The sequence below is a fragment of the Pleuronectes platessa genome, chromosome 2 (genome assembly GCF_947347685.1).
Source record: "Pleuronectes platessa chromosome 2, fPlePla1.1, whole genome shotgun sequence".
Taxonomy (NCBI): domain Eukaryota; kingdom Metazoa; phylum Chordata; class Actinopteri; order Pleuronectiformes; family Pleuronectidae; genus Pleuronectes; species Pleuronectes platessa.
The window spans coordinates 8589928-8616718 of NC_070627.1; the positions used below are offsets into that span (position 1 = coordinate 8589928).

A 26791-nucleotide genomic window follows, 5' to 3' on the forward strand; every position below is an offset into this window, starting at 1 on the left:
CAGTTTACTGTCACCTTTCACTTGTGTAAATAATATAGTCACACTTTATGGCATAGTGTTTTGATTCTGGTTTCGGGGAGCGGGAAGGGAACCAGTTTTTGTGTACTTTCATGCTGCGCTCCTACCCTAGACGGGAGCGTAACGATCATGTAAAGAATTCTTAATCTTGTATACATTAACTCACTATGATTTTTTTAAACCGCAAAAGCATTGTGAGAAACTAAAGTAAAGCACCAGGAGGGCTCAGACGTTTGAAGGGCGAAATAATGTGGAATGTGAAAAGAGTTAAAACTGCATATGTTGAAAATCATTTTTACATTGGGTGTGGAAGATTAATGGGAAGAAAGTATCAGGAGAGGTACTTTCCTGTATTTGTAAGATGTAATAGCTTGCATGCAGAAACATGTTGCAATGATGCTGTGCAGTAAATTTTTTTAAAAGAAAGTTCTCTGGAGCACAACTGTGTAAACAACCTTTCATTTATTATTCAACTCTGAAACATAGTTCCTCTCACATGAAGAGGCTTAAAGGTAACACGATATTTAACACTAATCTTTCAGTCACTTTAAAGAGCAGGGTGGTTCTGTTATGTCTAAGACATTGCATCACACAGTCTCTATCTCAAGTTATGTACAAACATTGGACCAAAGCAGCGTTACTGATGAAATGACTCCAAGAGGAAAGTAATTTACAATTTTAACCAACATAAAAACAGCATTTGAAAATTCTTTAAGACCTAAATTACAGAAAACATTTAGTTTCCTCAACTTCATTTTGAATGATCTGAAACTTGGCAAACGCTTTCCCTCCTCCTCATTGTGCTTACAACAACTGCCCCTCTGAATTCTACATGATTTCTACATGATTTCTACATGTCAACCAAGTATTGCAGACAACATTTGGGGCTAAAATCACACAGAAGTTTCCAAGAAGGCTCTCAGTAGTTCAGACCAGGCAAGATGCGGTGCCTTATCTGGAGAATGGGTTTGCCGTTTACCACTTGTGACTCCCCTCATCAATAGTAGCATCACAATGAGGACACCACTGACTCTCCACAGCCCCTCCACACTGTCTTGCAAGATTGACGTGGCCTTTAGGACATTTGTCCCAGGTTCCAGGAGGCATTTTGATCGTAGTCTCCTCCTCACTGAGCCACAGGCCTGTGGATGGAAGCTTTTGCTCCAGTTCCATTATGGTTTCTTTCACTATTTGTTCATCTTGCTCAGTGAACTGGCCATTCTTTTTCAAAACTTCTGTGATTGTTTGTATCTCTAACTGAGTAGTAGAACGTTCCCCTCTCGCGTTTGCCTTAGAACAATGGACGTCAAGATCGGTAAAGTAGGTGAGTCTCAGTAGCTGTCTCTCCAAATCAAGGACCTGCTGGTCTGTGAATTTCATGTGGAGGTCGCTCAGCCAGCTCAAAAACTCTGCAACATCCGCCTCAAACCTGGTGCTTTTCAGCTGTAGCTTTGCAACTCTAGTCATGAAATCCATCTGGTTTTCCAGGACCCACAGGTCATCTGCTGTGAGAACGCTCTCTTTCAGTTTCTTGCTGATGTACTGATGAATGAATGGTTGAATTACTCCACAGGTGAGAGAGTTTTCCTTCCACAGTTCTTTAAGAGCCTTCCTGTGCTTTTTAACATCTAGCGGATGTCCATTTACCTTCAGCTTAACCATCTCTATCACAGCCAGATTGCGGTTAATGTGAGATTTGTAGCGGACATTGTTACGGATTGGAGTCTGACACCTGGGACATCTCTTCAATGTTATGGTCACCACCTCTTTATTTTCCTGCTCTTTGTCATTCACTCCCATGTACTCGTCCATCGCTGTGTATTCAAAGATGTGTCTACAGTCTTCTAGCTGAATAAAGTGAGCCTCAGCGTCACCCTCGGTTCCAAAGAGAATCTCTTTCACCTCATCTTGATTACAGATCCGACATTTCCTTGGACATTTGTCTCCACACAGACCAATGCACCGGTGGCCACAACCCAGGTTCTTGGCACAGGGTTGGGTGCACGGTGGATGATCACATGGCTCATGGCAAAACTTACTGCAGCTTTGGTGGGGGCACTGCCGGGCGCAGGGCTCAGTGCACGGAGTACAGGGCTGCCCACATAGCCTCATACATTTACTGTGGACACAGCAATTGTCACATGGTCTCTGACATGGGGAGCCATCAAGAAAGCAAGGTTTCTCACACTTGTGTGAACAAACAAGGAGACGGTGGCACTGCTGAAAACATGGGTAATGGAAGCGTCCCTGATAACACTGGGAGCATTTACCACGGCAAGGATGGCCACATTTTAGCTGCTGCTCACATGGGGTCAAACAATTAGGCCCGTCTTTCTCCGTTCGGTAAAAACAAGCACCCTTCTGGCTGTGGCCGCACTTTAGCTTCAAGGTGACTTGCACATTGCACCTCGTGGTGCATGGTCCCCCGCAGGTCGAGATACATGGATGTCCACACTGTAGCATTTTCTGGCAAGGCTCCTTGCATTCAAATGTTTCTGGGTCTTGGTGGCAAGGAACCCTCTGTGGGTGTTGACACTGAGGTATGATCTTCTCAACCATCACTGGACATGCCTCTGGGCATTCTGTATGACACACAAGTGGACACTTGTGACCCTGATCGCATAACATTTTCTGGCAGTTCTTCATACACTTGTACTGCTTGTGCTCAGGGTCGTAGGGGTGGCAGACGCTTGCGCAAACATGGCCACAGTCCAAACGGAACTGGCAAGGCTGAGTGCAGCCACCTTCAGGGGCTTGATCGAAGTCCTTAGCACAAGCAGCTTCTACTTGTCGAGTTGGATGATTCTGACAGCAGAGGGTGAGAGCCTTCCCAATCTGGTTGTTCTCCTTCAATGTGTGGAAGATGTTGCTCCACAGTTTGACAGTTTCAAGTGTTTCACTGTTGCCAACCAAGTAAAGAGCTTTCCTGGCACGAGACAAGGCCACACAGACGCGATTGGGGATTTTCAAAAAACCAACTTTGCCCTGAGAGTTGCTGCGGACCAGAGACAGCAAGATAATGTCATTCTCTTCTCCCTGGTACTTGTCTACTACATGCACTCTGACCCCTGCGAACTTGCTGGCAGGCATAAGGTTGCGCAGACAGTGGAGTTGACTGGTATAGGTCGTGAGGATGGTAATTTGCTCAGGTTTGTATTCTTGCTGGAGAAGATAGCGGCAAAGAGCGACAACAAACGTAGCTTCATGTTGGTTCTTTTGGCTTGTCCCATCTGTTTGTTCTGGATTGTCGTGCTCCACAAAGAATATGTTAGTTTTCAGGCCCTGTAACACAACATTTAATTAAAACATATTTAGGTTATGCTCCATATGCAGAATTCTTTATCTTGTATACATTGCCAACATTTTTTCCATGCGGGCAAGTAAACAGATATCCACTATGAAAAACAAGCAGTTAGACACAGCAGGGGAGCAAATGTAATGCGCACCTTGATGTTGTCAAACTTGAACACAGAGGGATGGTTTTCCAGCTGTTCGTAGATATGTGGGGTCAGAAGACGGGCAATTTCTGGCCTCATACGATGCTGACGAAAGAACAGAATACTTATAGGATTACATGTAACAACAAACATACCTATTTAAGTAATGCATTCAACATTTCTTTAGTTAAACCATCAAAAGATGTAAAGGGTTTTACTGAATTTACTGACATCCTGCAATTAGGATTGCAAAAGACTCGAAAATACACACAAACCTGGTAGTTGAGCCTGACAAAGGGAACTCCCATCCCCACCAGTCTTTCAAACATGGAGATCTCCATGTGGAACTTCTTAGCGAGTTCATACACTGTGACGCTGGGCTGCAGCTGAAGGAGAAATCACATTTTTATCAGATGCGCTTAACACTTAAATCCTCATGAATCACTGTCGAGAACAATAGTGATTAAAGTCCAAGTCCATTGTGTAAACTCAGAATCTGTGGTCCTGTTGTGGAGAATGTTTTAAAGCTATGAATATACTTTTATGATTAATATGGCAGATTAGAGACCATGTGATGGGAATTTGAGTAACTAAAACATGTTTCTAGCTTTTGCCTTCTTCCATTACTTGGTGATTCAATTGATTTGGAAGGTTTACTGAACTAGATGTATTCAAGTGTAGGAAAAAGTCCAAGATCATAACCATGTGAGTGAAGAACAGAGTGATAACTGTTTGTGGTGGAAGCAACTATCTCTACAGTAGCAAGCCTATAAGGGACAAACAATATACCACAATGGGTTTCTGTTTTCAGGTGACTGGGTGGGAATATAGAGTGTATGCAAATTCACTCTAACTTTCTTTTGCTGTCCTGTTAAGTTTTAAGCTGTTTTGTCTATGTGTGTGTGTGTGTGTGTGTGTGTGTGTGTGTGTGTGTGTGTGTGTGTGTGTGTGTGATCCTAATATAGCAGCAGGACACAGTGTGATTGTGCATGTAGGTGGGAGGGGTGTGGGGGAGGCAAGACAAATTATAATATGAATGTGAGGCATTGTGTTCAGCTCAGTTCAACACCAAACCTTAGATTAATGAACAACATAAAAAAAATGCCAAAGCTTATTTTACTTGGAAAGTGTTATCCATCCAACTCCATTACATGCACACATTCAAGTTTGGATTCCACAAAACACAGACACAACACATGTTCATCGAGTGAAAATCAAAACTATATGTTTATAAACTCAGGAAAAAACAGACCCATATTTATGCCGTTAAAATAACTTATCTTGTTAATCGTCCTGTAATTTAAATTGATAAATCAGAGATAATTCAATAGTTGATTCATTTAATTTGCACTTGTAGTTAACATGTATTTGGTACATTAAACTGGACCCACTAATAGCCTCAGGTAGAGCGTTAAATCCCTTTTATATTAATCTGAAGCAACTGTATAAAATGGCCATTAATTCCTGAACCTGACTAACACTAAAGGAAAAGTTTAGAGTCAAACTATATTTTAAATTGCATTCTCATGCTTGCTGAACTTTCAGTGTCAGCGTAAGGAAGTCAGATTTGTTTTTATAGTCAAACAAATACATAAATCCATGCATAGAGTGCAACAAGCATATATTAGGAGAAGAGCAGACATAAGTTACACAACAAGAAGAGAGCAGGACAGAATATTGAGATTTGTGATAGAACTGTGTGTAGTTGTGATCGCACACTGCAGATTGCTAGACAGGCTGCCTGGCCATATGTCCTTGGCAGGCCCTGACAAGTTGCTGTAATAGTCTACTGATTTCCTGCATATCATTCCTCAATGTTCTCTTGTAATATCTGGCATGGGATGTTTTTTTTGTCCAGTATCCATTTCCCTCAAGGCAACAAACACACAAACACACTGACAACCAGTAAAGTATACAAAATCCATCATGACAGGCCGTCAGGTTTTCACCAAGACACACCAACAGGGTGTTTCTCAGTCAAAAGGATGATGGGCTACTTAAATACACTGGCAGCTCAATGCTGGACTCACAAGTCTGTATTGCGTGGATGCTTGACAACTACCGTGCCCAATGTTTGTGCTGGTGCAATCGTCTCTATCACAGTTTCATGCTTCAGGACTCACAACATGCTTCCGTCCTAGAGTACCATCGAAGCTACCGACACAATGCTGAGGAGAAGTACAGGGCAACTGAGATGAACAAACCGGATGAACACACACCAGGTTTGTCCGCTGCCTTTGCCCCCTCTTTTGCATTGACGTAAATGAATTGGCTACCACTTGTGTTTACATGACACTGCATTCAAATGTGAATGAGCAGAGCTGTTTTTCTTTCTTCAGCTGTATATATATATATTTAGATATATATATGTTTTATTTCATATTTTAAATTGTTGATGTTCTATTTTACACTATTTTATTCAAATTTAGTTTTTTTTAATTCTTGAGCATTGTTAGAAGAGAGCCTGTGACTCAAGAATTTCATTGCCAGCGACTGCTTAAGTGTTATCTCTGTGCATTGATAATAAAACTTTTGAATCTCTTGAATCAGTGTTTCGGTTGAAGCCTCCAAACGTATTAGTGTGTCGCAGTTTGATCACTTTTAGGGAACCGTGTCTGTCTGCGTGAGCACAAACCTGCTGGTGGTCCCCGATGAGGATGAGATGCTGGCACCCTTGGCTCAGTGTGGTGATGGTGTGGGCCTCGAGGACCTGCGCGGCCTCTTCTACGATCACCAGACGTGGACTCACTTCCTGCAGAACTGAGCGGTACTTGGCTGCCCCTGTTGTGGTCATGCCAATAACCTGACGGACAAAGACACCACATCTGTTTATTTACACACAATACGAGCTTGTCTCTCCTTATAGACCATTAATTAATGTTATTACCACGGCCTGTCTGCAATGAGCATGAATACAAACAGTGTATACTCCTGTCGATCTTGACTAACCAGGAAAAAAAACTGAGTATTCCAGCAAATTCATCTACTGGCAATGGGAGAGGAGCTCATCAGCTTTTTTAGAGGATTTACCCGCTTTTTAAAAAACAGGTTTTCCTGCTCATTTCAGCGTAAAAGAAGTATCTCTCTCTTCGATCAATGAAAATATAACACAACATATTATTTCACGTCCAAATTCTCTACAAAAAGTTTAGTGTATTCAGCATTCAATTAGACCCATTTAGCTGCTTTGACTAACAAAGAATGTATTATAGGATCATAGAAAAAAAAAACAATCTAGTGTAGTCTATGGCCCAGGAGGCAGAGCTGGTCAACTATGAATCACAAAGTTGGTAGTTAGATTCCCAGCTTCTCCAGTCCGCATGTGGAGGGCGTCCTAGAGTGAGACCAGAAACCCCCTAAATTGCTTTAGTGTATGAACTGGATGTGTGATAGAGAAACGCTGAATGACAGTGTGCTGTGAATGTGACTCCTGGTCGAAAAACTGAATCCACTAAGTCCAGTTTACCGTTTTGATTTCACTAATTCAATTATACTGTACCTTGGCGTTCCTAAGGAGACAGAGGCTCTCATGCCGTCTTAAATCAGCCAGTCGTTCAGCTGTGTTCTGATAGGCGTCTTCAGCGGCTAGGAGTGCGGTGCAAATCTCTGACCTGTAGCGCTCCACCCACAACCTGCAGACACAAATCACACGAGACTAAAAAACTGTGACTCAGCAGTGTTAACAAAATTATTGGATATTATTCGAATGTAATTATATGAAGTCCTGAATACTCATTATTTGCTCTGCATCGAGAAAAAGTACAGAGACATGTGATATCTGTATTGGAGGGAAATTGCCCTATTTGTTAGTTTACATGATAATTATGTCTATGTAGACATGAGCCCTCACAGTCCTGTTTTCACAGTGATAGAAGTGATGTCTTTGCTCTCTGAGGTGAAAACATCCTCTGGGATACATTTTCCTTGTGATTAGTTGACTTAATTATGCACCCTGGGAATAGACTACTTCTACCAGACGGCGGTTGCTTTGGGGATGAGGGGAGCAAAGGAAGAAAGATCAAGACCGAGGACAGGAGGACTGAAATGTAAGAAAGGTACTAGGAGACAGGACTGAAAGGAAGAGGTTTACAAAAAAAGTGAAACACAAACGCAAGCCTACCGATAGAGTCTCCATCTGTCTGAGAGACTAAGGGTCCAAATATCTAAGACCTTCACCGCCTCCTCCTCAGTCATAGATGAACCACTCTGCAGCTCCTTTCTGATGTTGTTCTTCATCTTTATCCTTTGGTCCCGTTGCATCTGTATAGATCAGGTCAGAGTTTGTACATAATATCATAGGGTTGTTTAATTTAATGAAGTATGATGAGGTCTATGTCATTCCAGCCCCTGTTTTAGAGTGGGGGGGGGCACACAAGCAGGTGACATGAGACACAGTCCTGCCAAGGGCTTTGGGGTATTCCACTGATCAACAGTTGGTGGCAGTAATGAGTCGTCCAATGAAGCCATGTACCTTCAAAAGCAGGGCAGACAGCTTCCAAGCAAACATGGATGTATATAATGCAATGTCAAGCGCTGTGCTGCTTTGAGTGATCATCAAGACTAGAAAGGCTCTGTAGGGATACAGGTCATTTCCAGATCACAAGCTCCTACAAGAATACGTTTTTCAGATGCTTCGTGTGGAAGGATGTGTATTCAACACATTTGTCAGTCCCCGGGAAATGAAATGAAAGCAAAGAATGAATGTGTGCAACAACAACTCCACAGGTTAGCTTTAGGTAAAACGCAGCACCTGTAGAACATGTGGTTCTTAAATCCCCTGTTAAAACATTCATGCATCTACTCCCCTCAGAATACTATTGTTCTAAGTGTGTTCAGGCAGTCGGACTGACAACATTTAGCGAAAACTTTTAACTGATGAAATGAGAAAACTCTTTACAATCGTCACATAAACACATCTCTAGATGTTACCTCCCATCCTTCCTCGCTCTGCCCAGCCTGTATTTCAACTTCATCCAGGTTCATAACCAGCAACATTTCTGCCACTTCTCTGACGGCCGACTCCATGTTCGGCTCCTTTCTGCGATCTCTACCCCGACTGGGACCGCTGTCGTCCTCAATGATCCGCTCGGACTGGATCAGATCAGCCATCTCTTCGATTTCGATGAGGTCATCTTCCCACAGCTCCATCGCCTCCTCAGCTGCTACATCCAACATGTTGTAGTAGGAATCAGTATCAGAATGGGTTCATTCACTCAGTACAATATGTGTAGGGAATTTTAGTTTTCATTTGCAACTTATAAAGCTGCATGGATTGGAACAACACATGAACAAAGGAAATAAACATAGAATACATTGTTCATGGTTTTGACTCTACGCAACAAGATGATTGTTAATTCATTCATATAATTGTCAGTAATTGAAATGGTCCACATGAACTTATCTAACATCTCCTACATCACAAAAGATGTTTACACAGATCTCTGCATTTTCTCTTAACTGGGTTATTTTAATTAAAGGATTAATTATTACAAATAATAATTTAATGTAATAGAATAAATTTTTTTAGCCATTTATTTTAATATGTAACAATCGTGTGTCTCTACTAGTTCACATTGCTTTTGACCTTATTACTTATTTGATCATGTTGTGCTTTCTAGTGTTATATTGATGTTTACACATTGAAAAACCGTCAGTAATAAGATGCTCTTTCAGTGGAGCACCACTGACAACCCTTACCTCCATTTGTATTTGCAATCTCTGTCTCCCTCTGCAGGAAGACGGTGGCACCCAAACTCAACCACTCCATCAGACTGGACTTCACATTTCGGGCCATGGAAAAAAAATTCTGCACCTAGAATATCATGCAAAGACATCTCTGCTTTCAGCCTATTTAAGGTCACATATATACATTTGTACAAATGTATTTTTAATTCAGAGTAACTCACGGTTGGTCGCTGCAGACCGACCCAATGTGTTCTTGAAATGAACTTCTGTAAGACGCTTTCACGCAGGATGCCTTTCGTAGAACACTTCAGCTTGAGGCTCTCATTCATGACATCCCTCTCATCCTTACCTAGCTGCGTCATAATCTGTTGAACACGTCATATGTACTTTGATAAGGTGTTGAAATCCCCAACACATAACATCAACATGAAAAAACATATAATAACCTGAATCATTACTTATTTAAGCCTATTATATAATTTCATATATTCTTAACACCTAGCTATGAATGAGGGAGAACAGTGTGGCACAACTTGAAACATCATGTCAGGTTGTCAGTTGTAACACTGAAGGTTATTGGGCTGAGAGAGCTCACCTCCCTGTGTGCAAAACGCAGGTGAGACGGCAACAAGTTTCTGATGTTGACAGTGTGGCGCAGCTCTCTCAGATTGAAACTCTTCAGGATCTCACTGTTGCTTCGGCCTCCCACTCTCACGATGCCCTTTTTCAGAAACTTGTGAATACCTGAGACGCAGAGGCAAAAGAAATGCACATGATATTTCCCCAAAAATATAAACTAAGACTAGAAATGTCAGCAGCCCACTACTATGTGCCTGCCAAGAAGGATTTGTGATAGCAGCAGCAGATGCAGCACTTTTGATGACAAAAATGATAAAGAACTTTGGTTTTTAATAAATTTGCCAAACCACTTAAACAACGTATACAACATATCTAATGTGAATTGACATCGCTGCTTACCCTCAAGGAACTGATCCAGGGCATGGTTAGTGTAACACACCACCAGTATGGTACCACTGCCAGATGCTTCACTCCAGAGATGCGCATTGGTCAACAGAGCCCGAGCGATCTTAAGACCAACGTAGGTTTTACCTGTGAAGATGGGAGAAGCAAAATGGTTAAATTTTCAGGTATTAAAGAAAGTAAATTACTCATTTTTTTTTTAAATATGTCAAATATATTTTATACATTCACAGATGAATGAAGTCGTCCTTCCAACAATAGCTTGTCGGTATCTTACCAGTGCCAGGAGGTCCCTGAATGATGGCCAACTCCTTTGTGAGGGCCAGCCGGACGGCTCTCAACTGAGACTCATCCAGCCCCAGCTCCTCCATTTTCGGCCAGGCGTCTACCTTCAGGCTGTGAAAGGGCTTCATTCTTTGCTTATATTTAGGATTGGCAACAGATGACAGGTCGTACGTATCTTGTCTTTTCAGATAAGCCGGGGGTTGCACATCGGTGCTGCACTCCACAATGTACCTGGAAGTATTATTAATAAGATTTTAAAAAATTGCATGAATCTAATATATTGTTTCTGATTAAAAGTCTTCACTGTTCTCACTAATGCCAGTTCGATCTTAAGTTGGCTGATAATAGCTAACAATAGTGATGTCGCCCAGCCCTACTTTGTGGTATGTGTGAAGAGCAAAGGGAGTGCACACAATAACAGAACTTTTGGACTAATGGATGCGTGATAGCTTTCTGGGGAATACCACAGTGATTAAATTAACTGGTGCCAATTAAGAGCGTGATTGCAGCACTTCCCTTATAAAGGTTCTCTCCTATACCGCCCTTTCAAAAATCCACGGGGAGCTTGTTCTCAAAGTGCTATGAGAATACATCATGAATATGACCTTGCCAGTAAAGTCTGAAACTCCTCCACAGCGCACACAGACATAAAAACAGATCCCACACATACCTCTGGAAGGGCAGCTTGTCCTTCTCCTGCTCTTGTAGGCCCTGTAGAACGTAGCGATAGGCCTCGAAAAAGGCGATGCTCTCTACCATGAGGAACACTCGATCTTTCTGTGGGACAAGGTAAAACCACGTTTAGTTTAGTTCTTCTTTTCTTGCGTCCCGTCACTATGGTCAATCACTGTATTTACTGTGACCTGCCTACATCTATTGGTAAAAATATAACTTACTGTTGCACATGGTTAAAAAAAGTTAATTAAATCAAATTAAATCTGTGCATGTGTTTCATATAAAATATGGCGAAACATGTGCAGGGTTGATGACATCTACTCTTGATAAAATTTGGCAGTTGATCTTGTAAAGCAACCAACAATTTATGCAGATTAACACAACAGGTCTGGAATAATTCATACTGTGATGAGGGTTATAATAATGTACAGTTACTTTAGTGAGGTATGAACTTCACAATCTTTTGGGGTCTCACAGGTGGTGATCTTGACTGGGGAGTAAAGTTATTGATATTCTCAAAAGAAACCTAAGACACCAAGAGTTAAATATTGTCTTAACCTGCTGTTTATTATCAATTCAATTCAATTTTTCTTTTATGTACACTTTATAATTAATGTGACTACTTTTATGTGTATTATTATTATTATTATTATTGAAGTCATTTTAATGTTTCCCATCTCATTAGGGTTAGGGTTAGGGTTAGGGTTAGTGAAGACTATCTATGCATTCTGTTCCCCACCTGAATTCCAGCCAACTTGAGTCTGCTTTCTTCAATGAAGGTAATCTGGATCTTTCCTTTTTTGAGGTCTTTGAGTTCCCGATCTGAGACTGTGGCAAACAGGAAGCTCTCCAAATTATCACAGGACAGGCAGACCAGGGAACCATAGATCAGCCTCTTGGAATCCTGCCAGCGCACAGACTACAGGATTGAGAAGAATGGAGTAAATATAATTAGAAATATGCATGGAGTCCAAAGTAATTTAAACATTACACGGTGACCAGCATCAAACTCCATCCAGAGGCTTACCTTAAGTGGCTTAACGTCAAACTGGACAATGTGGGAAATGCCATTCTGTGTGCATTTGATCGTCACCAGTCTCGTGTCGAAATAAACATGGATATTATCAAAGCGCTTGGTCTTCATTGTTTTATCGGTATTTCCTTTGTCCTTTTTGTTCCAGAGCAATTCCTGGATCCCCTCACGCAGTGGCCGAACAAAGTCCTCTCTCAGCAGCCGAAAGTGGGTGTCAAGGTAGAGGTGGGTGTTTGGGTAGCGCTGGGAGATGATGTTGGGTCTCAGGAAGGGCTTGTGTTGCAGCTGGAACTCCTCAGGAGTCGGACAGATGGATGTTTGGCTGAAATCTTGCTGTTCTTCTTCACCTGTGTTCGGGTAAAACAAGTGTCAGTCACTTTTATGGCAATAAAATAAAATGTCCCAAAAGATTTTCCAGGTAATCTTCCAGTGTTGAAATCAAAATGTCTAAAAACTAATATCTCTAAGAGGACATCACCAGGTGTAAGGAGGGCATAGGTGTCTCTCCTTGAGGGCCGGGCTCCCTCCCTGGCAGTCTTCTCAAGGTGACGGACCATGTCCTGAAGACCAACCACTCTCTCCTCCATTTGAGGCTGAACCTCCACTCCTGATGCGCTCAGGGTGTTCATGGAGGCTTGGAGCATCGTCAGTAGCAGACTCACTGTCTGAACGGAGGCAGTAGGGAAGGTGCTAAGCACCTAATAAACAAAACATTGAGTAAAGTTATTTAAAGAATATAGAATAGAGAAAGAAGCACAATGAGGTTCAAATATCAATAACCTCCACCAAGGAAGTCATATTTTTACCCCTCTGTTCTTTTGTTGGTTTTTGAGTTGTTTGATTGAATGATTACACAAAAACAAGTAAACAGATTTATACAAAACTTGGCGGAATGATGTGGTATGGATCATGAAAGGACCCAACACATTTTGGTGCGGCTCCTGCTCAGGGGGCAGATCTGGGAATGTTTTTATTCCAATTGTGAGCCAGAGCAGTTTTCAATTTCTTCAACATTTTCCAAGAGAATATCTCATGAATCAGGCATATTTAGAGAACTGATATCTATGCGTGTGCAATATTCGGTACAGCCTGTTTGAATTTAAGGGTATTACTGGGCCTTGGCGGACGTATGCGCTCTACTGAGTGCCGTTCTAGTTCCATTTATTTTAAGAAATGGTGAAACAAGGTTGTTTGTCTAAGGCCCCCGAATAATCTCTTTTCAATTTTCTACATCATTGGTTTTCTCATGAGAGATTTGTTTTTGTCTGTATGTCTTGGTTTGAAGTGGATGGACTTAGCTGGGAAAAGGTGATTTTAGTTTTTCAGCATTAAACAAAAAATTCTTTCATTATCCTTCAGCGGAATTTACCGATTGATTGTTTTTTTCAATTCACTCCTTCCTCAACTTACCTCAGACAGAATAAGCAGGATGTTTTCAATATGCTGAGGGTACTGAGCCCTGCGGACTGGGTCAAACTCTGAACCCATGCCCACCAGATAGTGGGGCAGGACGGTGCGGAAAAACCCAGAATCTTTAATGATGTTGGCCAGCCGCTGCCGAGATGCTCTGTCTCTATCTGATTTGAAGGCTTTGCTCAGCGCCAGGCAGAGGAGTTCAACAAGGTCCTGCCTCATAGTTGTCTCACACAGGACATCTTGTAGGGCAGGGTCAGAGGAGAGGGCGATGGCCACCACAGACGGGTCTTTTCCAGACAGTTCTTCAAGTGCTTTGTAGCCCAGGCGACGGCCCTGGGGTGCTCCTGCTCTACACTCTGAAATCCCTCTATTCCTCTCTTGTGTCTCCCTGAAACCACCTCTTCTCTCACCCCCTCTACCTCTTCTTCCATCCACACTATGCCCCCCTCTTCCTAACCAATCCCTCTGTCTATTTGCAACATCCCCTCTAGTTCTCCCTTCTCGGCTCTGTCTCCCACTTCCTCCTGCATCTCTTTCGTTACATCTCTGCAAAATGATTCCATTTCCCTGCACCCCTTCACCTCTTCCACCTTGTGTCTGCACCCTGCCTCCTCTTCCTCCTTCTGTTTGTCCCCTGCCTCCTCTTCCTCCTTCTGTATGCCCCCTGCCTCCTCTTCCACTTTCGGACCACCCCCTGCCTCCTCTTCCACTTTCGGACCGCCCCCTGCCTCCTCTTCCACTATCGGACCGCCCCCTGACTACTGTTCCTCTTCCAATCTGCCCCCTATCACCGCTTCCACTTTCTGTTTGCCCCCTCCCTCCTATTCCTCTTCCAATCTGCCCCCTGCCTCCTCTTCCTCTTCCAAACTGCCCCCTCCCTCCTAATGTACCTCCTCTTGCTCCACCACACATTCCGTCTCCTTTATCTGTCTCCTCCCTTTCTTGCCCTGCTCCTCTTCTGTGGGTTTTCTTAGCTTGGCCAGTTTCATTGCCTAGAAGGGAAAAAATGACAAATTTGGTTCCTTGAAGCCATTTAAAGACATTGAAGTCTGAAAAATGTCTGGACAATTGATTCTGGACATTATCCGGACTTATAACCTTTAAATATGAACAACGCAACTTTAACGCCAGGATAAAATTCCAAAGCATTCATGCTCGGGGTGGTGTCTGAGTAGAGCATAGTTGATTGCAGGACAGGGCAAAAGCCTACCTAGCCTATGTTACCAGATAAATTTGCATAGCAACCGGCCTCGGACATTTGCATTCCCACATACAGGCCCTCTGGAAAATTACACCAAAATTCTGGAGTTCAGGGCATGTCTGAAAGCAGCAATACTGTATTATTACCATTAATCGTTCCTCTTCTCCCGTCTTTTGAAGTCAGCCTATCCATGGTCTTGAATGAGGCAGCATGAAGTTCAGGCTGCACCGTTGGTTTCTGGGTAAAAAGAAATGAGACAGTTTCTGATGTTCTTCATTACTCGTGGGATCTATTGCACTTCTGTCCGTCCTGGGAGTGTGATCCCTCACATGTGGCTCACTCTGAGGTTCTTTTTTTTTACCCTGTTAAAGGGTTTTTTAAGTGCTATGAGACAAATTGTGATTTTTGATATGGGCTATACAAATCAAATTTGATTAATTGATTGAAAAGTGAAAAAGAAAACCAGCACATTTGATTAGAGTGGCATTAATATGTATACGGCCACACAATCAGCCAGCATAAAATAACGATTACTGAAAATCTCACTCCTTATGTGGTAACATTTCCCTAATTGTGCTCTGTGTTCTGTTATCTGTTGGATTTACAAGGCCACAGAAGTGTTGGACTCAGATAAGGATGCCCCTATCCGTTTCTGCAGAAATGAAAGCAGCCATTCTTCCCTCGTTCGGAGAGAACTGATATTTGGTGACACTCACTCTACATTTCAACTGGGACTTGAATGGGCCATTTTATGATTCTGATACATCTTCTGCTGGCTTTGCACTAGACCCTCATTCACGGCAGCCATTTTGATAGTGCCTCCAATGAATGTGGTTCATAATTGTCATTTGGGTTCACATTTGATGAGCTAATAGGCTACACTGTGATTTAGAATACAGCATAACCGAATATTCCCTGATCAGCTTTAAATATACAGTAACTGTGTGAGTTGTCTTACTCAGGAAACATGGCCTCAAGTTCCGCAGTTTGAGTAGAAAACCGTAAGTTTCAAGTCGCTGGTAACGTGAGTCACGCAAGTTTCTGGTGCATACTTTGCTTATTGACATAGAAACAAAGCACATTAAGGCAAGGTCATGTTCAAAGACACGTCTGTGTTTCAAATGAGTCACAGCAGCAGGTGTCTGGTTCCAGAGGATTGGAATTATACTTTTCAATTAATTATGGGGGTGTTTTACAGTTAAACTACACCAGAGTCCTCCATATTTCTGCAGCTTGTATTTAAAACGTGCATAGAGTCCATTCCAGGGGTGACGAGCTATTCTTTATATTTAGAAATCCTCTATCCATCTTTGAAATTGCACATTCAATCGGCGAAAGCCAGGATGTCCGAGGTTTTCATCGGCATTTGAACGCAGCGTGCATTTGTGTGGCGACTGGAAAAAGTCCAAACGCTTGCAGACACACACACACACGTTAGCTGATTCATGCACGTGTGAATAAATAGACATCTAAATGTCATGTAAACATTTGACATTTGTTTGCACAGGATGAGAAAAGTTGCCCATCAGGTCCGTCTGTGATGTTGACATAAAAATAAAAGATGTAGGTGAATTATTAATTTCATCAGGTTGTTGTGTTGTGCTGATAAAAATATATAAATTGTTAAGCTGTTGCTTTTTTATTATTTCCATTCAGTAGATCTTGTAGGAAACTGTACAAAATGTGTTTGCATCTGGGTATAATCCATGCCCACAGTGCGTTGCCCCCTGCAGGCGACACACAGGAAGTGGTCGTCTAGGTTTCCTTTCCCAGGAAATCGGATGACACCACAAAAATATCTTTTCACACGAATCGGATGCATAACACGAGAAATAAACCCTCACCGAACAAATGTTATAAATGTGCGACTACCTTTCTTTTCCTCACACTTTATACATCACAACGATTGTCTGGACTACATTTATTATACCACTCGTATTATCAGTCCTCGTTTTATTTACTGATAATTTATAATACTGCCTCCGATCGATTGCCAAAACAAACAAACAAACAAACTAATAAAACAAAATCGACAAACAAGCAGTGACTTACCAAGCTTCACGTCCACTTGCCATCACCAGCGTTATCCTCAGGTCTCACAGCACAGGAAGCAGAGCAGCTGTGAGATGGGCTGACGGCTCACACCGGTTTTATTGATGCTCGGGAAATGTTTTGTTTTCGTTTCGTCAGAACCAGCACACCCCACCTTAGTCATTGTGCACAGCATTAATATGTCCATGACTAAGATGCAGATGATTCATTCATCTTTTGTTTCTATCTTTATATAGTTGTTGCTCTTTTTACACTGCCACGTGTTTTTTTTAATGTAGGTAGATTTAGGTCAGCATGATAACAATGTAAGATTGCATGTTTTTTGGTCACTGGTAGAAAAACCGAAAAACATTAAACTGATGTTCATATTAATAAAACAATTATTAAAATGCAGTCATATAATGATCATTATTGTGATTATATTACCTTTATTCTTCAGTAATGTATTGTTACGCCCCGCGATTATGTGGCCCTAGGGGCGAACATTGAACTCCATATAAAATCACTGACATGAATCAACATCAGGAAGCCTGTAAAACAGCCCAAAAAACCATGACATATATTAACATCAAATGACACAATACACACAATGTTAAAATCCCAGGTTGAGGCCCAGCAGAACCAGCAGTCCCCACACTGGAAATCTTGCTTCTGATTCTGACACAGGGTTTTTTAAATAACCTCTATGCACTGGCCTGGTGCACTTCCTTGATGACTAATCAGGGTGGAGCTGACCGAGACGCGAGAGAAAAACCGGAACACATACAGTGGTAACACCCCCACCCTTAAATGTGGACAGATCACAAAACAAATGTAACAACACCTAAACACAGAAGTGGAGTGCAACAGCCACAGACCGAAAAGGGTCACAAGTAGACCACCTTCAAATTTGCAGCCCTTCACAGACAGAGCAAAAAGACCCAACAAAAGGGAGCTGCCACTACGACAACCCAAAATGGACACCCAGTTGTCTTCAACCACTTCCACAGTTACTGTCATATGAAGTAAACCAGCAGCATACATGACTTGACAAACTAGAAAGACACACTAAGATCCATAGATCTGTTGAGTGAAAATATCCTCAACAAACCGGTCACAACAATTGCTAAGTAGGCAATTCACACAAAAGTATAACACAATTGACGGCACCTAAGTGGACTGCAACAACAGTGACAAAATGATCCAGGTTGACAATAGATACCTATGCAACCAAGACGTGATCCAATAAATGCAGAGAGCAGTAACCACAACACAAAATGTTGCACATATTTGCATGCATCCAAACAATGAATCATAGTGACACGAGACAGTGACCAAACAAAATAGGTGCGTTGCACAAGAGATTAATGTCAAGGTGCGGTGCTGAGACATCCCCTATCTGTCCAATGAGATGGCTAATTAGACTAGCTAGTCTTCAGCGGCTCCACAGAAGGATTATTTTAATGTGTAACTCACTAAGTTGACCACAGACACAAGACAAGGTCCCCTGCCACACCCTGGCAACATACCAACACCCAGGTTTACCCACTAAAAATAATCAAGGCAAAATAATAAAGTGACAAGACTCAATGGCTAAATACTTCGGACGATCTCAAACACCCAGCAGGGAACCCAGCACCCAGTCAAAAGCATTCGCACATAGCACAAACCCAGGAGTGATCTACAAAAGAGACGACCCCTTCATCAGAGACAAATAGACATTTACTTTACCTCATGGATGTTCTAGCCCGGACGAATCACTGACCACCACTGACACAAATCATCATTCATTAAAACAGACCAAACCATGAGATATTAACATCAAACGACACAATACACAATGTGTGTGTCTGTATTTATATTTATGGATCCATAATTTACTATTTATATTTCTGCATACAATTTATATTCTGATTTATATATGTTCAACTTAGGTATATTCAGTCTACTAGTGGTATTTATAAATTGTGGTATTCATTTTATTGTTTTTATTATTATTATTATTGGTAGTACTACATTTGTGCATTTGTGTGGAGACTGGAAAACAGTCAACAAACACCCACACACACGTTAGCTGATTCGTGCACGTGTATTTAACAAGGCGTGAAGAAATAGAAATGGACGTCATGTAAATATGTGTATCTGTTTGCACAGGATGAGAAAAGTTGCCCCATCAGGTCTGTGATGTGGAAAATAAGAGAAAGTGGTTGTGTAGGTTTCGTTTCAAAAGAAATCTGATGACACCACAAAAATATATTTTCACACGAATCGGATGAAAAATAACACGAGAAATAAACCCTCACCGAACGAATGTAATAAATGTGCAATTACCTAGTATTAGTATAAGTAGTTGTATCAGTAGTAGTAGTGCTACTATCACGTGTATACTTTGTACATCTTCCCCTGCACAATCTACAACATTACTGTAACAGTTTGCTTTCCCTTTTATTATCTTTATATTAAATTTTACTGTATATTTTTCTACTAAATGCTCTTATACTTTCTACATTGTGGTATTTAGTGTTGGCTTTTATTTTTCATTATTATTAGTAGTAGTTGTACTAGTAGTAGTATATGTTTTATCATTAGTATTTGTATCAGAAGTAGTAGTGCTACTATCACGTGTATACTTTGTACATCTTCTCCTGCACAGTCCATAACATATTTCAACAGTTAGTTTTTACTTTGATTTGTATGTATTTAATATAATTGTACATGTTTCTACTTAACGTTCTTGCACTTTCTACATTGTGGTATTGAGCTTCAGTAGTTATAATGATGATGATGATGATTGTGATTATTACGGTGTAGCCGTGTAGCGCCTCCTCCTCGGGATGATGACTGTGAACCTGTGCTCTGACCCCGCGGTGTGAACACAGGGAGGATCACCGAGGTGCCGACGCCTCTTCTCGGTCTCAGTGTCAACCTGTCGCCGCCTCATCTCATCTTCTCTCCTCTGTGATCATCCACACTTTGTCTCAAGTCCGCTCGATGGCGGCCGCACGGAGGAAGATGCTGCTGTCGAGAGCGGGGCAAATTAACGTGAGCTCGGTGACCAGCTAACGCCGATTAGCTCGCTAACGCGCCGCTAGCTCCCGGTTGGCAGCCGCGGGGAGGATGAGTCGAGGTTCGCCCGGCAGAGGATGTGGAGACATGTCATCTAGCGAGAACACGCCGAGAAGTGGAGGAGTGAAGCTGAGGACAACCCGGAGCGCTGGTCCCTCCACGCCGGTGAATGGACGACAAGGTAGCGGTCAGTGTCGTGTAGCTAGCTAACTGAGAGGCTAGGCTATGGGTTTACTGGGGCTAATCAAGCAGGGTAGCCAGTCTCCAGGTGGACTGACATGTAAACTCACGTCGCTGCATGTAGCTGTTGGAGCTAGCTAAGCTAACTATGTCCCCTGAAACGTACCCACCCACACCTGTAACAGTTGCAAGCTAAACGTCAGTATGCTAGCTACTAGCTTGGTAATCAGTGTGTTTGTGTGTGTTTGTGTGTCAGACTGGGACAGCAGGCGCAAGAGGAAGACTGCGGACATCACGCAGGCCCTGCGCGCGAGTCCAGTGGACGTAGCGGCTCTGAGGAGGATGGCCATCAGTGAAGGAGGACTGCTGACCGACGAGATCCGATGTCAAGTGTGGCCTCGCCTGCTCAACGTGCCCCTGCAGGTCCTGGACCAGGAGCCAGGTGTCATGTTAGCTGCACACACACACACACACACACATAAGTAGTGTAGGCCACACGTCTGTAGGCTCTCTATGCTAGTGTACATTCATTTCCCACTGTGGATTATTGTAGAACATGCAGAGCATCAGCAGGTGCAAGCTTTTCCCACACACTGGACTCATCCAGCTGTTCTAACTGTGACATGTCCTGTGCAGAGACGGTGGAGCGAGAGAACAACAAGGACTACAACCAAGTCCTGCTGGATGTCCAGCGCTCCCTGCGGAGGTTCCCACCAGGTGAATACTCACATACCACACAGCTTCTCTCATGGACATGGCTGTCTACTACAAAAACAGAGTGATATGAGCACCCCCAATCTAGGAGTGCTGCAACAGTCCCGACCACTGCAGCAGCTTTTCACTTTCAAACCAGTCTGTAAAATTTGCTCCACTATCCAAATATTTACACTATTATGGAACCAGTGGATGCAAATTTGCTCAGGTGCGGGTAGTTCTAACTGGGAATTATAGTTAGTGTTTTAATGCATTTTTTTTACCTGTGTAAACATTGATTCATACAGGGGCAGAGGGAGCTCAATGAACTGCAAATTATCAATCAATTTGACGATACATACGCTGCGAAAAGTCACAACACGTGCAAATACAGAAACGCGCTGCAAATAGCTGAAAAGGACAATGTACATGTTTCTGCTCCGACCCAAAGAAGTGCTGAACCTGGCTGTAGTTCACTGCTCTGTGAAGTTCCATCATCACTCACGAGTACCAGACTTCAATAACTTCACAGTTTTTTTGTCTTTGAAAATCCAAATGTTAAATAGATTATTGTTACTTTTGGAGGGAAAAACTCTGCAATACTATACAGTACCATATTTTGATTAGAGCTAACCCACAGCTCATAATATTTTGCATCAGTTTATGTTTCATACCCAAAATAATGGAATGGCATCACATATTTGTGTAATTTTCGTTCATTCGTTCCAGCATGCTTGATTAATTACTCAGACTGTCCTCTTTTTGACTGAACTACTGTTACTAAAACTCTAGCACATGATTCAACAATTTTTTTGCCAGTGTTGTGCAATGACAAAAATTACAATGGAAGTCATTATGAAAAATTGTAAACGAGTGCATTTATATGTGCAGAGTTGTGGCATAACTAAAACTTAAAGAAATTAATAGAAGTACATTGTTAATTTTTATTTTGGATGGATTGCACAGGTATGCCGGACGAGCAGAGGGAGGGTCTCCAGGAGGAACTGACTGACATCATCCTCCGAGTCCTGAAACGTAACCCCCAGCTGCACTACTACCAAGGATACCACGACATTGTTGTCACCTTCTTATTGGTCCTGGGAGAGCGCCGCGCGACTGCACTCGTAGAAAAACTCTCCACTCATCACCTCAGGTGCTTTTAATGTAAATATATAATTCTGTAGCAGCTTTTATCCTCTATCGTCTCCTTTTTTCTTTCTTTGCTGTGTCCACCTGTCGGGATCTGAAAATATCCTTTTCCTCTTTCTCAGGGACTTCATGGATCCCACCATGGACAACACAAAACATATTCTCAACTATTTGATGCCCATCATTGAGAGAGTCAACCCAGAGGTGCATGACTTCATGCAACAGTAAGGTTTTCTGCTGATTTAAGGCTAAACCACTTCATTTTCCGTCTTCAACGAGAGGTTACTAAAATCCACCATAGCTTTATTTATGAACACACAGAAGTTTACCAGACAAGTTTTCAACTAAAAACACCCGAGTGTGGTCTATAGTCCTGACACTTTGTCTGTTCTCTTGAAAGTTGACATTGCATACTGATCATTCATCATTTTAATATGATAAATGAAAGTATTTTTAGCAAGGGAATCTCCAGCATTTATATCATCATAATGGGTTTTCATCAAGGGATTTTTTAATGGATGATTTATGGTTTTAATTTGCTTTGGCTGTGTCCTCTATCTTCCTGACACACTTAAAGCAACATCTTCCAAGGTTTCTTGAACAACTTGGAAGACGATATTAAAAGGTTCATGTAAAACCTCAGTATGTTTAAATCAGTAGATGATTGTGGTGATTTAAGTAAAGGGTGATTTCTTACTGGTCATATTATGACCAGTAAGAAATTTCTCCAGTTACTTATCTTAAGTCCAGATCCCATCTCTGCCATGTTTCCTCAGGGCTGAAGTGGGGACAGTCTTCGCTCTCAGTTGGCTGATCACCTGGTTCGGCCACGTCCTGTCAGACTTCCGCCACGTTGTCCGGTTGTACGACTTCTTCTTGGCCTGCCACCCTCTGATGCCCATCTACTTTGCTGCTGTGGTGAGTTCCCAGTATTCAGCTCTTCATTTACAGTTCATGACTAAAGTCTGCTTAATCAATAGAACACTTTAGAATTGGACGTGCAAGTTATATGAGCTTCCTTTATTGTTATGTGAGCCCTAGGCCAACAGTTGTAATTTAAAAGCTCTGCTCGGTTTTGTCACCATGCAGATGCCTGTGTAATGATGTACTTTATTAAATTATGAAGGTTGTGTAAAGACAAGTTTGTATGAACCTCGACTATAACGATGCTGTGACCTGCACGGCCCATAGAAAGGTGATGATGGAGGGTCAATGATGCCGCATCATTTGTTGAGTGGGTTCAACAAAAAACCCTAATGTCAGATCATAAAAAAAGTGGCCACGGGTTTTGATATTTAATTTGTCCATCGTGGCCCTTTCAAATGACTGAATGTGTTATTTGCACGTGTGTTGCAGATTGTACTGTACAGAGAAGAGGAGGTGCTGGATTGTGAATGCGACATGGCCATGGTTCATCATCTGCTGTCTCAGATTCCTCAGGATCTGCCCTATGAGACCCTCATCAGCCGAGCAGGAGACCTCTTCGTCCAGTTTCCTCCCTCTGAACTGGCCAAAGAAGCTGCCTCAGATGACGGGTAATTACCTTCCCTTTACAGAACACTACTGGCCTCAGTGGTGTGAATATATTGTTTCTTTTCTTCTCACACACTGTTTTTAACAGTATTTATATTAAAAGGAGGCCTATTGTGCTTTCTCATATTTTCACTTTCCTCTAGTGTGCTATAGTTTTTGATGAATGTAAAAGTGGTAAAGGGAGCTTCTCTCCACCACAGAAAACACTGAATCTCCTGAAACACCCTGTCAGTAGCCCGACTGAATATTCTGGCATATCACATGATGTCATATGACCTCCCACTGCCCCACATTTGCATAATGCTTGCATGTCAACTTTTTCAGGTTAAAAACTCAAATTATAATGATCAACCTGAATATGAGCACAATATGTCTCCTTAAATTTGTTTCTACTTCTCAACAACTTAAATTACTCACTATTCTAATATTAACCCTTTCCTTTTCTCTTTGGTCTCTCCTCTGTGTGAATCTCTCTGTTGACCTCCCAAGCATGGCCACCTCCACCTTTAAGGACTTTGATCTTGCGTCCACTCAACAGCGACCGGACTCAGTTCTCCGTCGCCGACGCAGACAGAAGCAGGCTGCACTGGAGAGCGCAGCAGCCAGTTCAGTAGCGACAGTGACTCGGCCTTCAGCAGCACGGCGCTTTGTCCGACTGGCTGTCATGGGTCTGACGGTGGCTTTAGGGGCAGCAGCCCTTGCTGTGGTCAACTCTGCGTTGGAGTGGGCCCCCAAGCTGGACCTGTTTCCTTGAAGCTCTTTTACCCCTGCACTCCAACGCATCATCCCTCACGTGGTTCTAGTGGGTGCAGACCCTGCAGCTGATAACACTGTCTGGTTGGAACGCTCCACATTCGTCTTCTAGGATGCTACTAATCATCCCACTCCACATAGGGCTTCTCAGCCCCTGCTCTGGGTCACATGACTCCTGAAGAACATGCAGCGGTTTGGGTTACCTGCTGCTATTGTTCTCAAGTGACGAATCCATCCTGTTATAATGAAGAGAATTTATTTCTAAGGACTATTATGGATGGTGTCGTTATTCAAGTTTATTTATATTTGGGATGACTATAATCGGATATTGAGTAATCCTCAGATTTATGTTGAAAGCTTGGTGGACTCACTACAATAGAAACTGCTGCCAAGTTTAAGTGTGTATGTGTGCGTGCGTGGGTGCACGTGTGTGTCTTTGGTCGCAATCTGTTTGTAATCTATTGGATACTTGGACTCAGACCAAATAGAGGGTTGATAAAATCCTCTTTCTGTATAATTTAGTGTTTCTTAATTTATAGATATGTCAGAGTATAGAGGTTTATGATCCCACAGGCACTTTTCAAGGTTTTAATAGTTTCAGATCACTTTGCTGAGTTCTCAACCCTGACTACACATTTCAGCTTTGAATTCATTGATGGGTCCAAAATATTTCTGGAATTTAAAACCAAATATATAGTACCCTGCTTGAGACTTAATTTTGTATCTCAAAATGTAAAGCAACACTATGCAACTTTTTAAATCTTAAAATAGCAGCTACAAAATTAATATGGTGCTGCTCTCATTTCCACTCCTCACCCCAAACGTCTGCTCTTGTTCTATGTAACTTTGGAGAGCAGGCACGATCCTTTGAGAAGTGTGTAAGCAACAGGCCCAGCACGGTGTTGATTAGTTAAAAAGACCAGTAAAAACCAGCGTTTATATCCGATATTCAGCGCGGAAACTTTTAAGATGAAGAGCTCTACACAGAGTTTGGTGTGTTTGTTACAGCAGCAGCTCTTCTGGTTCAGGAAGCCAGTGATCATGGGTGATATCTGATTAGCTTCAGTTCAGTGAGTGGGAGACGCAGTCAGAGCTCTGGTCAACACATTGCCGGGCTTTGATTTTTCTCGGCATGAAAACCCAACCGAATGATTCCCCGTGTGTGGCTGCAGAGGGCGCTGTTGCTCAATACGATACAAGTTACATATTGTTGCTTTAAATCCGAGGAGTAGGCTACAGATTAGAGTTCAGGTTTCACAGTCCAAGTAAAAAAGAAAATCCACCATGAAATGGTTAAATAGAGCTTTCCAGTTTTTGTAGTTAATTGCTCAGTTGTGCAACCTTAAAGATGTGTCTGTGTTTCATGTGCCCGTATTTACAGGGATACATCTTCTGCTCTGCTTATAATAGGGTAGGTGATGGAATCTGACATCGTAGTTCAGCAGCAAACTCACTCACCTAATGCCTGTAACATTTCAGAGCTGGGTTATGTAGTAATTGGATTGACACAGTGGGCGACCCAGTTTGCATTGGTTGCGTTAGTTTTGCAATCACAATTAGTTTGTTAGGCACTTTGCTCACTCCTGCTGAAAAGGTGCTCCGGATGGAAAAAGCATTTCAATAAATAGTGTCCCAACATTTGTTTCAAACACGACTGATTTAGTAAATAGGATTGTTAAAAGTCTAGACTGGGCAATATTTGATTTCCGAGACAGTCCATCTCATTCCAGTATGTGTCATTGTCATTTGATTATATATTTTAAATCAGGATTGCTTATGGCGTGGTACTCATCCGAATAAGTCCTATTAGAAAAGAATACTCTACACAGTTTGTCAGAGCACTTCATTCTAATTAATCTGGATTATATGATATTCTTTTGGCAGAAATTTTAAGAATTGTAGTTGCTTGTATTAGGCAGCACAGCAAAAGCAACTAAAAACATATCATGGTATAATCAAAGTCACATGTTAAAAAACATTCGTTTTTGCTACTGTATATAAGGAAATTAATACCTGGGCCTCCCATTCCAATATTATGGTCCACTAATTTATTGCCTTTATAATAACTACTGATGAAAATGAAGGTGAGGCTCTGATCAGCCCGAGAGTGGAGCTGTTTAGCAGAATCGTAACACATGTATCTGCACTCAGTGGTTTTCATGTATTTTCATTGCACTAAATGATTTATCTGCCTTTTACATTTATTTTGTGATAATTATCATACTGATGTAAAGTTGTACAAGAGAATGCTAATAAACTATAGTGAAAAGCGTATTTTTTTGGGCAGTTACACATTAATGTGTTGATTTATTTTCACCAAATAAAGTTTAAGACTTTTCAGATGTTTTCAAACAAAAATACTAATACTTTGTCCCTGATATGTTTTATACCCTTTGCTTCTCCTTTCACCCCCCCCCCCCCAAAAGTTTAATAACTAGGAGATAAGTCTTACTTCACAAGCTGTCGTCCTTCAGCAAGTGAAGGTAAAGCTGCCTGTTTGTATTAATCTCTGCACATACATGATTCTGTACAGTGAGGTTTGTATTAAACAGCAAAACACAAAACATTTGACAGGATAGAAACTTTAAGATATTTTCATACAGCCAAGACACAATATTTCAGAGATCAAGAAGATTTGCCTGCTCCTTCAAAGCA

General features: G+C 41.9%; 2 protein-coding genes across 4 annotated transcripts; one reads left to right on the plus strand and one right to left on the minus strand.

The window, feature by feature from the left end:
* Positions 1 to 461: 461 nt before the first annotated feature.
* znfx1 (zinc finger, NFX1-type containing 1) lies at positions 462 to 17857 on the minus strand. Of its 2 annotated transcripts, none has more exons than XM_053431066.1 (20): positions 17210 to 17857; positions 16784 to 16937; positions 14878 to 14968; positions 13525 to 14522; positions 12593 to 12812; positions 12109 to 12461; positions 11821 to 12000; positions 11077 to 11183; positions 10399 to 10637; positions 10119 to 10250; positions 9736 to 9884; positions 9362 to 9505; positions 9153 to 9267; positions 8385 to 8614; positions 7576 to 7715; positions 6955 to 7087; positions 6091 to 6258; positions 3731 to 3841; positions 3465 to 3560; positions 462 to 3300 (listed from the first exon to the last, which is right to left on the minus strand). In XM_053431066.1, the coding sequence occupies exons 3-20, from the start codon at positions 14921 to 14923 to the stop codon at positions 994 to 996; spliced, it is 5868 nt and encodes a 1955-aa protein (XP_053287041.1). In that variant the 5' UTR covers positions 14924 to 14968; positions 16784 to 16937; positions 17210 to 17857; the 3' UTR covers positions 462 to 993. The 2 variants fall into 2 exon arrangements, with proteins under 2 accessions (XP_053287041.1, XP_053287033.1); XM_053431058.1 differs by having other exon boundaries at positions 8385 to 8617.
* A 1731-nt stretch (positions 17858 to 19588) lies between these two features.
* On the plus strand, positions 19589 to 26500 carry tbc1d20 (TBC1 domain family, member 20). Of its 2 annotated transcripts, none has more exons than XM_053431089.1 (8): positions 19589 to 20015; positions 20265 to 20450; positions 20645 to 20725; positions 21668 to 21854; positions 21973 to 22074; positions 22627 to 22768; positions 23207 to 23385; positions 23873 to 26500. In XM_053431089.1, exons 1-8 carry the CDS (start codon positions 19880 to 19882, stop codon positions 24135 to 24137), a joined length of 1278 nt encoding a protein of 425 aa, XP_053287064.1. In that variant the 5' UTR covers positions 19589 to 19879; the 3' UTR covers positions 24138 to 26500. The 2 variants fall into 2 exon arrangements, with proteins under 2 accessions (XP_053287064.1, XP_053287072.1); XM_053431097.1 differs by having other exon boundaries at positions 19589 to 20009.
* Positions 26501 to 26791: the final 291 nt, after the last annotated feature.

Coding starts and splice junctions, on each gene's coding strand:
- tbc1d20 (XM_053431089.1), top strand. CDS start 19,880: ATGAGTCGAGGTTCGCCCGGCAGAGGATGTGGAGACATGTCATCTAGC. Junction 20,451..20,644: donor GGTCCTGGACCAGGAGCCAG/GTGTCATGTTAG, acceptor TGTCCTGTGCAG/AGACGGTGGAGCGAGAGAAC. Junction 22,769..23,206: donor CCATCTACTTTGCTGCTGTG/GTGAGTTCCCAG, acceptor CGTGTGTTGCAG/ATTGTACTGTACAGAGAAGA.
- znfx1 (XM_053431058.1), bottom strand. CDS start 14,923: ATGGATAGGCTGACTTCAAAAGACGGGAGAAGAGGAACGATTAATG. Junction 11,184..11,820: donor TCAAGTTGGCTGGAATTCAG/GTGGGGAACAGA, acceptor CTTGTCCCACAG/AAAGATCGAGTGTTCCTCAT. Junction 9,506..9,735: donor TGCGTTTTGCACACAGGGAG/GTGAGCTCTCTC, acceptor CGTGTTCAACAG/ATTATGACGCAGCTAGGTAA.